Source organism: Capra hircus, chromosome 25 (assembly GCF_001704415.2).
Source record: "Capra hircus breed San Clemente chromosome 25, ASM170441v1, whole genome shotgun sequence".
In the NCBI taxonomy this organism is placed as follows: domain Eukaryota; kingdom Metazoa; phylum Chordata; class Mammalia; order Artiodactyla; family Bovidae; genus Capra; species Capra hircus.
The window spans coordinates 17998040-18011062 of NC_030832.1; the positions used below are offsets into that span (position 1 = coordinate 17998040).

Consider the following 13023-nt stretch of genomic DNA (forward strand, 5'->3'; position numbering starts at 1 on the left):
GCTGATTAGTGTGCAGGAGAGAGATCTAGGCTGGAGACACATGAATGGTCATCAGCGAGGCAATTGGGTTTCAAGCTATGATAGCGGATAGAATCATGCACCAAGTGTGAATAGAGGAGATGAAGAGGAATCATTAATAGGGACCAAGAATAAGAGGAAAATCAGGTGAAGGAAAGGGCTAAAGGAAATGAGAGGACAGGATGTACATCAACTCTGTGTGAGTTCTGTTCCTGCCTTCCTGTCAGGAGTTCCTGTTCATGTTGAAGCATGAACCTGCTGTCAGTTTTGTGCATAAATCTCCTTTTGATCTCCTGGATTGAAAGACTAGTTCCTGGCTGGCTCCAAGGCTGTAGGACTGTGAAATCCATAAACATAACTAGGAGGACTGGTGTTATCTCGAGTTAGCCTCAGTTAATGATTAGCTGTGCCCTCTTTGAAGGCTGTAGGGATTCTCGAGCTGTCTTCCTGATTAGCTGTGCCATCCTCCAAGGCGACAGGGTTTCTGGTGCTGTCTGTTCAGGAGGGAGTAAACCAAGAGATCTCCAGAGAGACTTCCTTGAAAGGACTTGGCAGGTGAGCAGGTTGTGAGGAATGAATAGATGGAGTCATGCTTCATGATGGCACTATCCAATCTTTAGAAGTCACGACTGGTGAGTAGAATAACAATCCACCAGGAAAAGTAGTCTGCAATCTCTAGGGACCAAGAAAGGTCTGCCAGGTCCTAGTGAGGAGGCAGCAGTGGGCAAGGAAAAGGGAGCGTTTAGCACAGCAAAAGGGAAGGACTGGGGTTGCTGGGAGAAGGGTGGTCAAAATGGGGTGGAAATTGGGTGGTAGTCAGGAAAGGAGGCCTCTAAGAGGATGTGAGGCCGGAAGAATGAGAATGAGCCAGGTATGGAAAGAGAGAGGAATCAGCAGGTAGAAAGGCAAAAAAAATTTCCTGCCTAGGAGCTGGTAAGGAAATCTTCACTTTTTGTTCTTTTAGAAAATAAGAGAGGAAGGTCTTTAAGAGACCTTAAGCATTCTGACTGCTACTGCCCAAACAACAGAAGTGGGAATCTGACCAGCTGGAGGAACTACTGGCTGGATTCCTTGCGTCAAAGGTCATTACACTTGAATTCTGCAGCCCTCATCAAGGTGCGCATGTTGGAAATCAGAGACCAGTAGCTTTTGAACTACTTTTCCTAGAGCCAATGCAGAGACAGAAATGAAAATCACAACAGTTATAATTTCTAAAGTGATTCTGTTTGTCAGGTCCTGTGTGCTGAATACGCAGTACTCAAGATATCTCAGTCAAGTATCAGTTAAAGAAAACAAATGCTGCTTGTATTAGTCAGTTTTTGCCATGATAGCAATCATCCTGAACATCTCAGATGCTCATATCCAAAAATATTTTCCTGTGAGTCTGGAAATTATCTGTGGCTATACTAGGCTCAGCTCAAGTCCACATGCGTTCTGGGACCCAGGCTGGAGGTAGGCTCACTTGGGATATGCTGTTCTCATGGCATTGGCAGGAGGATTCTTTACCATCTGAGCCACCAGGGAAGCCATTTTCATGGCAGAGGGCATAAATGCAAGAGTCTCTGACCAAGTACACAAGCACATCCACTCATATCTCATTCTCCAAAGCATATCCTATGGACAAGCCAAAGTCAACGAGAGGTGCATACACACTCTTCTCCAGAATGCACACGGAGTTGCTGGTAATAACAATCCAATCTACCACACTGCTGTGTCTTAAGCACAAAAGGATTTATTATGTGGAATTGGGTGTTCACAAAATTGTCAGAGGTGCTGGAAAAATAGGATTTAAAGCAGGTGCTGTGTTTTCGGAGAATGGTATATCAGAAGGTGACTGAGATAGATGCTGACTTCTGGTTCACTCATAATCGCAGCAAATTAATTTCTGGAAGAACCCTGTAAGGTTGGAATGGGGCTCCTTAAGCAACTGCTGACAGTACAGAAAGACTCACCTCTGTCTTTTCCTTCCTTCATAGGTTTGAACATGTATTGGCGGCGGCAACTCCAGGCACTTTGCATCCTATGGAGGTCTCAGATGTCCAATCACACTATCCGCATTCATACTAGGCAACTGGCATCCCTGCAGTGGGGACACCAGGAAGTTCCAGCCAAATTTAACTTTGCTACTGATGTGATAGATCACTGGGCTGGCATGGAGAAGGTAATGGGGTGGAAAAGAGGCACACAGTTGGAAAATTTGGCTGAGTTCGCTAGTCCATCCATTCATTCAATAAGTGTTTGTTGAGTACTTATTATGTGTCAGGCACTATAATGAGCTGTGAACAAGATGTCCATCTTCCATTAAGGTGCATAGGTTAGGAACAAGAGAACATGAGCTTGGCAGAAAGAAGGTTTCAGGAAACTGATGCATGGTGGAGCAATCTGGGAACCACCACACCTCAGGCAGCTTGAACACACAGCCGACCTGAACATACTCCACGTTCTCTGTTGTGACCTCCCAGGGTGAAACAAGGACTAGCAAGTTGGAGTCATAGAGGAAGTAAATTTGTATTTAATAAAACAAAAATCAGCATTCTCTTGTTAAATCAGCATCAACCAAAGACTGAGTGGGTCTTCTCAGAAAGCTATGTGTCCTTGTCATTCGGCATACACAAGTAGAATGATTATTAGGCTGGGAGTGTCAAAAGGATTCCAACATGAGACATCAGAGAAGAGAGTAATGCGAAAATTCCTAAATTTTCTTTCCTAGCCTGGACTTCCGGAATTCTGCTCCATTCATTGCTGACACTGTGATTGACTTTACCTGAGTTCAATGTACCTTTATGGAAGATGAAAGGATTCATCCTGGCTAGGGTAGCAGAAGAGATGTTTCTGTTAGCATGGGCTTAAAAGAATGATGATCAAAGGGAATCATAGTTGTGATGTTGTGATGTCTCAACACCATGACATAACTGTAGTACAGAAATGGTAAATGCCAGGCCTCTAGGCTAAACATGGCCCATGGTGCAGGGCTCTCTAAACAAAACAAAACAAAACAAAAAATTGGTAAACATTTTAAAGTTGAAATTTTTCAGATAAAAATTTAGATTTCTGGCTTTTCTTTTGAAGTTATACTTCTTTAGAATAATGAAAGAGGTCTTTACTACCATGACTCAAAATCTTGAATTCATAAAATAAGTAATTTACTAAATATATGTACATTTCAAAAACAACAAATTTCCGTTGAAAAACACAGTCAGCAAAATTTTAAAATAATGACAATCAGAGTAAAGATATGCAGTTCATAAAAGAGCCAAGAGTTAATAGCTCTAATGCAAAAAGAGCTCCTAGAAATCAAGAATAAAAAGATGCAATCAAAAATAGATATGGGCAAATATATAAAAACAGTTCACAGAAAAGTGAACTCACAAGGCCCTTAAATGTAAGAAAAAATGCTCAACCTCACTCATAGTAAGAGTTACACAAAAGAAAACTTCACTGAAATAATATATCTTACTTACTAGTTATATAAAAATTTTGTCAACATACTCTGTTGACAAAGCTATGAGGAAATAGACACAGGTACTGATCAAAGTGCAAAAAGAGTCAACCCTTATAAAGAGGAATTTTGAAATACCTAATACAATTACAAACAAATTTTCTCTTTGGCTTGACATTAGTGCTTTCAAACTATGATATGGAGACCCTGAGGATTCCTGAGACTTTTCCCAGGGGAATATGTAAAATGAAAACAATTCGAAACAAAACTAAGACAAATTGAAACTCTTGTGCAACACTGGTGGGAATGTAAAATGGTCCAGCCATTGTGGAAACAATATATTTCCTCAAAAAATTAAAAATAGAGTTACTGTATAATCCAGTTTTTCCATTGTTGTGTATGTACCCCAAAGAATCAGAAGCAGGGTTTTGAAGAGATATTTATACACCCATGTTCATAGTAGTAGTATTCACAGTAGCCAAAATGTAGGAACAATCCAATGTCTATCAATGGACTAGTGGATACATAAAATTGGCATCTTTACACAACATTTTTTTAAAAGAATGCAATTCTGATATATGATACACCATACATGAACATTAAGTGAACTAAGCCAGATACAGAAGGAAAAATATTGTGCAATTCCATTTATATGAGGTACCTAAAGCAATCAAATGGCAACCCATTCCAGTGTTCTTGCCTGGAGAATCCCAGGGACGAGGGAGCCTGGTGGGCTGCCGTCTATGGGGTCGCGTAGAGTTGGACACGACTGAAGCGACTTAGCAGCAGCAGTAGCAGCAGCAGAGTAATCAAATTAAGAGACTAAAAGTAGAATAGTAGCTACCAGGGACTTGGGAAATGAGGGACTGGGGAGTCATTGTATAATGAATACACAGATTCAGTTTTAGACAATGAGAAAGTTCTGGAGACAAATGATGGTTGTGGTTACACAGCAGTATAATAAATGCATGCCACCAAATTGTGTACTTTAAAAATGGCTAAAATGGTAAATTTTATGTTATGTATATTTTACCATGGGCTTCCCTGGTAGCTCAGTTGGTAAAGAATCCACCTGCAATGTAGAAGACCCTGGTTGGATTCCTGGGTCAGGAAGATCCCCTGGAGAAGGACATGGCAACTCACTCTAGTATTCTTGCCTGGAGAATCCCCATGGACAGAAGAGCCTGGCAAGCTACAGTCTATGGGGTTGCAAGAGTTGGACATGACTGAGCAACTAAGCACAGCATATTTTACCACAATAAAAAATAAACAAATACATAGAGATAGATAAATAAATCTAAGATAATATTTGCTTTTCTAATTCTCATTCTCTCATAAAAATACTGTGTCATTTTCCAGAGGCTACAATGAGGTAAATACATAAAAATAAAGGAATCCAAATGTCTTCTATTAAGGAAGATATTAAAAAGATTTGCAAAAATATAAAGTGATGGAACTCTTCTCATTATATTTTGTTTGTTTTAGAAAGTATACTTACTTCTTCAATAAAACATATCTTATTTGTGTTAATATACGATGGACTTATTACTGTTATATTTAAAAGCTGAAGCTCCAATACTTTGGCCACTGAATGCGAAGAGCCAATTCACTGGAAAAGATCTTGATACAGGGAAAGATTAAGGGCAGAGGGAGAAGGGGATGACAGCAGATGAGATGGTTGGATGGCATCACCAACTCTGGACATGACTTTGAGCAAACTCCAGGAGATAATGAAGGACAGGGAAGCCTGGCGTGCTGCAGTCCATGGGGTCACAAAGAGTTGGACTTGACTTAGCGACTGAGCAACAACAACAACAACAACAATAATGGATCTGTTCACACATGTATACAATTTCTCAGTTTAATTTCTAACAAACATTGAGAGATATTATTAAAGTGCTTATAAATAAAGCTCTTTAGGATTGTAACACTTCTTAAGAGTGTATAGGAGTCCTGGGATCAAAAAGCTTATTAAGCACCACTGCAGCAGTTCCAAGATGGGAATTTATTTTACATGCTTGTGTACCATCCCACCTTAATCATTAGACCTTCTCTTTCTTCAGGCTGGCAAGCGACCCCCTGGCCCAGCCCTGTGGTGGGTGAGTGGCAATGGGGATGAGGTAATGTGGAACTTCAGCCAACTGAGTGAACTCAGTCAACAAACAGCCAACGTCTTCGCAGGGCCATGTGGTCTGCAGCGTGGGGACCGTGTGACAGTGGTGCTGCCCCGAGTGCCTGAGTGGTGGCTGGTGATCCTTGGCTGCATGCGAGCAGGTTGGTGATTGACCACCTGAGCTGGGCACCGTCTCCCTTGTGAAAGAAACTGCAATCATTCCTCCCAAAAGATGCCCCCTCCACCTATCATGTGGTCCCTCGTCATATAGAGACATCACTCTTCTTCCATTTATTTAAGCAAACAATGCCCTAAGCACTATGCTAAGAGGTTGCTAATACAGAGTAAACGAAACAGAGTCTATGTATGGGACACACAAGTCTCTGGAGAAAGACAGCTGCTTTAAATTATTAATTGCATATACAATTATTAAATCACAGTTTTGATAAGTGGCATGAGGTTCTATAAGAACCTATACAAAATATTTGTCAAACTATGACCTATAGGGCAAATCCAGCCCACAGCTTGTTTTTATAAATAAGAGGTTTTGTTAGAACCCAGTCATGCCCTGTGTGTGTATTATCTGTGATTGCTTTTGAACTATAATAACAGACTAACATAGTTTGGACAGAGAGCCTCTGGCACATAAAGCCTAAGATATTTGATATTTGCTTGGCTTTTTGTAGAAAAAAATTGCTGATCTTTGCTGTAACAGGAGACCCAAACAGACTAATCTGAGAGGTTTACAGAAGTCTTAGTAGAAGTAGTATTTAGTCTGAGAGCTGAAGGACAAGTAAGATTTGACCAGGAAAGGAGGAAGAGAGGAGGAGTGCTCCAAGCAGAGGGAACAGTAGAGAGGAGGGAAGCCTGAAAATTATGAAAGAACCTGGAATGATGACTTGTGTGCCTACAGCCCAGGCGGCAAAAAGAAAGTAAAGGCAAATGGGTCTGGAGAGGTGGACAGGTGCTAAACTGGCAGAACCTCGTAAGCCATGGCAAGGGAAGGGTACTGGGTCCTTATGCAGTGAGGAATGGAAGCCATAAACTGATTCCATGACATGACTATTTTCTGAATATAGATGGTGACTCTGGATGGTACATGGAGAATGGGATGAAGGAGGGAAAGAATGGGGTTGGGGAATTCAAATAGGAGACAAAGAATGATAGCGATTTCAATTTGGATGGGGAGATAGAAATGGAGTTAAGTGGTTGGATTCGAAAAAACTGATTGCAAGATTTTTTTTTGATGAATGACATAAGGTAGAGGAAGAAGTCATGTAGATGGAGAAGTCAGAGTCACTCAGGCAACTGGGTGGATGCAGTGGTCTTTTTTACAGTGAGAAGCAGCTATGGGGTATCAGGGAAAGATGACAAGTTCAAGTTGGGAGCTGTTGAGTTAGGGGTATCCAAGTGATGTTCAAGAAGCAGGGAGAAGTTCTAGTTATAAGATAAACGTGTCCTAGGTATATAATATAAAACACGATCACTATAGTTAACAATATGTATTGTAGAGAGTAGATTCTAAACATTCTCATCACAATTGAAAAAATAAGTGTAATCATGTATAGTGATAGATGACATAAGATAGTATTTATTAATTATTCATTTTTATTATTTATTATTTATTTATTGTGGTATTCATTTATAGTATATAGGTATATCAAATCATTAAGCTCTATACTTCAAATAGATAAATTCTTGTATGTCAGTTATATCTCAATTTTTTAAATATAAGGATAGAAAGGAAGGAATAAGAAGTGAATAGCTGGGATTTAAGGGCATAACATCTGAGATGCAAACAGAAATTTCAGAATGATCAATTTTTAGATATAAGAGATGAGAAGTGGAAGAGCCTCAAGAAACACCAGTATCCTTCATTTACAACTTATCTTTCCTGGCCTTCTTCACACACAACAAGCATTCTCATCAGTAAGGAGGAAAATGTGATTGTGGTAAAAAAAAGTAAGAGTTATCAGAGGAATAGGAACACAGCTATAGAAGCAGGTAGCCCATGGGAGGAGTGAGCAGGCCGTGAGAGAAAAATGACACAAACTGACACACTGACAGATAATGGTCTGAAGGGAAGGAGAACTCAGAGCGGGAGATGGAGGGACAGTTGAGGTGGTAACAGGCCTGCAGTGTGGATCCTGAAGTGTTGAGAGTGGGAAAGAGTAAGCCAGAGGTGGAAACTGATAACCAGGAAGAGCATGTGAAAGCAGCTTTATGAAAGGTGAGAAACAGTCTAATTATTATCCAGAAGAATAAAGCAAAGTCATAAAAGTCTCATCAAGATAGAAAACAAAAGCCTAGGAGTGCTCTTCCCAAAGAAAATTCAGTGTCCCATGCTTGAGACAATCAGGACCTTGAGCACTGTGGTATCGCATGAACAATTCCAAGTTCTTTTAAGGCTCTAATATTTTAGTTACTATATATGATTGTTTGGATATAGCAAACTTCTATAGGGCAGTGTGTGTGTGTGTGTGTGTGTGTGTGTGTTAGTGGCCTTAGACTACCAATGGTGTAACATGAGGCAATTGGGTTTCTCTCAGTCTCAGTAGACTTTTTACAGCTCTGACAACCCCAGGGACATCTGTGTTTAAATCAGTCTCTAGTCCCAAGTTCCTTTATTATTGATACTCCCCATTGGTTATCACCACCCCTACCTCCCCTAACCCAGCTTCTCCCCACTGGCTGTTCATATTAAAATTCTCTAGGGGAGAAATCAACCATCCCTTCCAGTTCTCTCTCTAAGCCATTTGACTTTTTCCAGGCCTTGTCTTCATGCCCGGGACCATCCAGATGAAAGCCAAAGACATTCTCTATAGGCTGCAGGTGTCTAACGCCAGGGCCATTGTGGCTGGGGATGAGGTGGCTGAGATAGTGGACACTGTGGCACTGGAGTGCCCTTCTCTGAAAACGAAACTACTGGTGTCTGAGAAAAGCCGGGATGGATGGCTGGACTTCAAGACACTACTGTGGTGAGCATCTATGTATCCTGTTGTTTAGTCACTAAGTTTTGTCCAGTTCTTTTGTGACCCCATGGACTATAGCCCATCAGGTTCCTCTGTCCATTGGATTTCCCAGGCAAAAATACAGGAGTGGGTTGCCATTTCCTTCTCCAGGGGATCTTCCCAGGAGAACCCACATCTCCTGCATTGGCAGGTAGATTCTTTACCACTGAGGCACCAGGGAAACCCATCAACCTGTCTTAGCCTGAGCTTTTACCAAAGATGGAAACCTGCACTTATGTGCAGATTCTTTATTTGGGAAGTCTGAGGAGCAGTGTGTAAGATGTGGGAGAGTTAAGCAGGAAAGAAGTAAGAGTTAATACAGAGTTTATTATCTGCATTATTGAGTCACTGCACAGCATAAGTGGGCCTTGGCCTGCAGGGACCTTTTGAGGAACACACAGAATGCCTCTCAGGATTGTCTACTAAAGGACTGACAAACATTGACCCATCAGCACTTAACCTCCATTCATAGAGGGCTGCCCAGAGATGTTATTTACCCCACACTCTGGGCTGCACATACATGCGTGCAGGATAGGCTCAGAGTCCCATGCCATGGTGGTGACAGAGAATGAAGGCCAGAGGCACAGAGTGCCTCGCCTCACTGTGGCTCGCAGTAGAAGCAACAGCAAGTTGGTTGGAACTCACCTGGAGCTTTTGACTGTGTCGAATAAGAGGTAAAGCTAAGAGGGTATGTGGTAAAACACAGGAGATGGCTGATACACAGAGTTTATAGACTCCTTTCCCATCTTTTGCATCCCTAAGTGAGGCTGCCAGCAGTCTATAACATGATTGGCCAGAAGAATGAGTCTCCCTTTCATATATCTGAAATCTCCACACTAGAGACAATACCTTAGGAAATTCCTAGGGAGAGTGTAAGCTTTTTCTTTCTAATGTTATAGTCTTTAATATAACTGTCAGGGAAATAGACAACATAACAGCAGTTTTGAGAGACTCCAAAGAGGAGTAAATGCTTCTAGGGAATAGAAGAGGGAAGATTGGGAGAATTTACACTAATTGAGCATCTCCTATGCACCTGCTGTCATGCTGTGGCTTCCAACAACAAGCAAATAAACATTCACTGAATTCTCAAAGCAAGTTGCCATTTCTCAATAACTCTGAGATGGGTGTTATATTGATCCTATATCTCAGATATGGAAAATGAGACTCTGAGAAGTTAAATAAATAATCTAGAGTGACATAGTTAACAAAGTATCAAACTTGAGTGGTGTTCAAACCCAAGTCTGACTGACTCAAAGTCTCACAATCTTATCCACTCATAAGCCTCCTTTCTAGAGTGGGTCAGCTGACTTGCCTCTCCAGTATGAGGGGAGATGGGAAGGCATGAGTCACCAAGACATCTGGGGTCCAGGGCAGATCTTATTAGGTGACAATCTGTGTCACTGTTGTCAGGAAAGCATCTACTACCCATTGCTTTGTGGAGACTGGGAGCCAAGAAGCAGCTGCCATCTACTTCACCAGTGGAACTAGTGGCCTTCCTAAGATGGCGGAACACTCCCACTCAAGCCTAGGATTAAAGGCCAAGATGGATGCTGGGTAAGAAGAGTCCTTTCTCTCTGGAAATGACATGACCAGGCCTTGAGATTTTTCTGATCTCAAATTCAATTCTCTTGAAATAAATAGGTTACCATGTGGTACTTCTGAGAAACAGAGTTGGGAAGCGGGCAAAAGGGAACATTGCTTAGCAAGCTGGGTATCCAGTGACCCACGGTCGAACATTTCTGTCGTAGATAACAAAGGATCACAAAACCTCTTCAGCGCTTTGAGCAGTGTCTCTACTAGCTTGAGTGCTTAGCACGAGGTTTATATGCATTTTTTCGCAAGACTGATCTGTATCTTGTCCTTTGGCATGTTAGTAATTTTCTTTGATGCTGTCCACATTCCAAGAGCCTGTTTTTGTCAGTAGCAAATTACTTTTCAAATTCATTAAACAGAGATCTGTAATTGGATTAATAAGATGAACTGAGATCTCAGAATTTCTGTATCTCGGATCTCAAATCTAGGCTTTTCTTTCACTCTACATCAATCTCATCAGTGGAGTCAGAAAATAGTGTGCTAAGATTGTCATGAAATTATAACCAGAGATCTTGATCTTTTCAGTTGCTCCTGCTTGCCATGTTAATTTTGTTATTAGAACTAGAAAAATGCTTTCATGCAAAAACCCTCAAAAAAAATGTCATATCTATGAGCCTATGGCATCAGAAAATTAAATTTCATAGAAATTATTTAATAGAAGAGCTACAATAAGAAAAACATAGTTTCAAAAGATGGAAATATAAAAAATGTAGCTAATATATTAAATTCCCACTCACCACTCAAAATTTGATTCCATTTGGCTAAGACCTAATTTCTCTACAGAGCTGGCTGTGGGTGAAAGTAGCAATCATCTTGAGGATGGGACATATTCTATGGTAATTCCCAGCCACAAGGAAGTTCTTTCTATGTGGCTTAAATTACTTTTGCTTTCAGTTCAGTTCAGTTTAGTTGCTCAGTAGTGACCGACTCTTTGTGACCCAATGAGTCACAGTACACCAGGCCTTCCTGTCCATGACCAACTCCCAGAGTCTACTCATACTCGTGTCCATCGAGTCGGTGATGCCATCAGCCATCTCATCCTCTGTCATCCCCTTCTCCTCCTGTCCCCAATCCCTCACAGCATCAGAGTCTTTTCCAGTGAGTCAACTCTTCTCATGAGGTGGCCAAAGTACTGGAGTTTCAGCTTCAGCATCATTGCCTCCAAAGAAATCCCAGGGCTGATCTCCTTCAGAATGGACTGGTTGGATCTCCTTGCAGTCCAAGGGACTCTCAAGAGTCTTCTCCAACACCACAGTTCAAAAGCATCAATTCTTCAGCACTCTGCTTTCTTCATAGTCCAACTCTCACATCCATACATAACCACAGGAAAAACCATAGCCTTGACTACATGGACATTTGTTGGCAAAGTAATGTCTCTGTTTTTGAATATGCTATCTAGGTTGGTCATAACTTCCCTTCCAAGGAGTAGTTCAGTTCGGTTCAGTTCATTTCAGTCGCTCAGTCATGTCTGACTCTTTGCTACCTCATGAATCACAGCATGCCAGGCTTCCCTGTCCATTACCAACTCCTGGAGTTCACTCAGGCTCATGTCCATCGTGTCAGTGATGCCATCCAGTCATCTCATCCTCTGTCGTCCCCTTCTCCTCCTGCCCCCAATCTCTCCCAGCATCAGAGTCTTTTCCAGTGAGCCAACTCTTCGCATGAGGTGGCCAAAGTACTGGAGTTTCAGCTTTAGCATCATCCCTTCCAAAGAACACCCAGCGCTGATCTCCTTTAGAATGGACTGCTTGGATCTCCTTGCAGGCCAAGGACTCTCAAGAGTCTTCTCCAACACCACACTTCAAAAGCATCAGTTCTTTGGTGCTCAGCCTTCTTGACAGTCCAACTCTCACATCAATACATGACCACTGGAAAAACCATAGCCTTGACTAGACGGACCTTGGTCGGCAAAGTATTGTCTCTGCTTTTGAATATGTATCTAGGTTGGTCATAACTCTCCTTCTAAGGAGTAAGCGTCTTTTAATTTCATGGCTGCAGTCACCATCTGCAGTGATTTTGGAGCCCCCACCACCAAAAAAAAAGTCTGACACTATTTCCACTGTTTCCCCATCTATTTCCCATGAAGTGATGGGACTGAATGCCATGATCTTCATTTTCTGAATGTTGAGCTTTAAGCCAACTTTTTGACTCTCCTCTTTCACTTTCATCAAGAGGCCTTTTAGCTCCTCTTCACTTTCTGCCATAAGGGTGGTGTCATCTGCATATCTTATTGATATTTCTCCCGGCAATCTTTATTCCAGCTTGTGTTTCTTCCAGTCCAGCATTTCTCGTAATGTACTCTGCATATAAGTTAAATAAACAGGGTGACAATATACAGCCTTGACATACTCCTTTTCCCTATTTGGAACCAATCTGTTGTTCCATGTCCAGTTCTAACTGTTGCTTCCTGACCTGCATACAGGTTTCTCAAGAGGCAGGTCAGATGGTCTGGTATGCCCATCTCTTTCAGAATTTTCCACAGTTTCTTGTGATCCACACAGTCAAAGGCTTTGGCATAGTCAATAAAGCAGAAATAGATGTTTTTCTGGAACTCCCTTGCTTTTTCAATGATCCAGCAGATGCTGGCAATTTGATCTCTGGTTCCTCTGCCTTTTCTAAAACCAGCTTGAACATCTGGAAGTTCACAGTTCAAGTATTTTTGCTTTAAGACAAGCTTAATACTTTAAATTCTGGCCTAGAAAGAGACAGGTTACAAGTGTCACTCTGCATGAGACCCTCAGTTGTGCTCAGGCAATTCATGATGCTCGAAAACAAGAGAACCAGCCAAGGTCTATGCAGCCAAAGTTCAATTTGCAGGCAAGGCCACTTTTTAGACTATCCACTAAGGT

At 41.5% G+C, this 13023-nt stretch overlaps 1 protein-coding gene across 4 annotated transcripts in view; it reads left to right on the top strand.

Annotated features, from left to right (window-relative positions):
• ACSM2B (acyl-CoA synthetase medium-chain family member 2B) overlaps positions 460-13023 on the top strand; it is a 45978-nt gene continuing 33414 nt past the window's right edge. For 2 of the 4 annotated variants that reach the window (XM_005697554.3, XM_018041024.1), the window contains exons 1-5: positions 460-573; positions 1995-2179; positions 5521-5731; positions 8341-8548; positions 9992-10135. In XM_005697554.3, coding sequence (XP_005697611.2) covers positions 2003-2179; positions 5521-5731; positions 8341-8548; positions 9992-10135 — 740 coding nt within the window. In that variant the 5' untranslated portion in view covers positions 460-573; positions 1995-2002. The other 2 variants (XM_005697552.3, XM_005697553.3) reach the window with 2 other exon arrangements.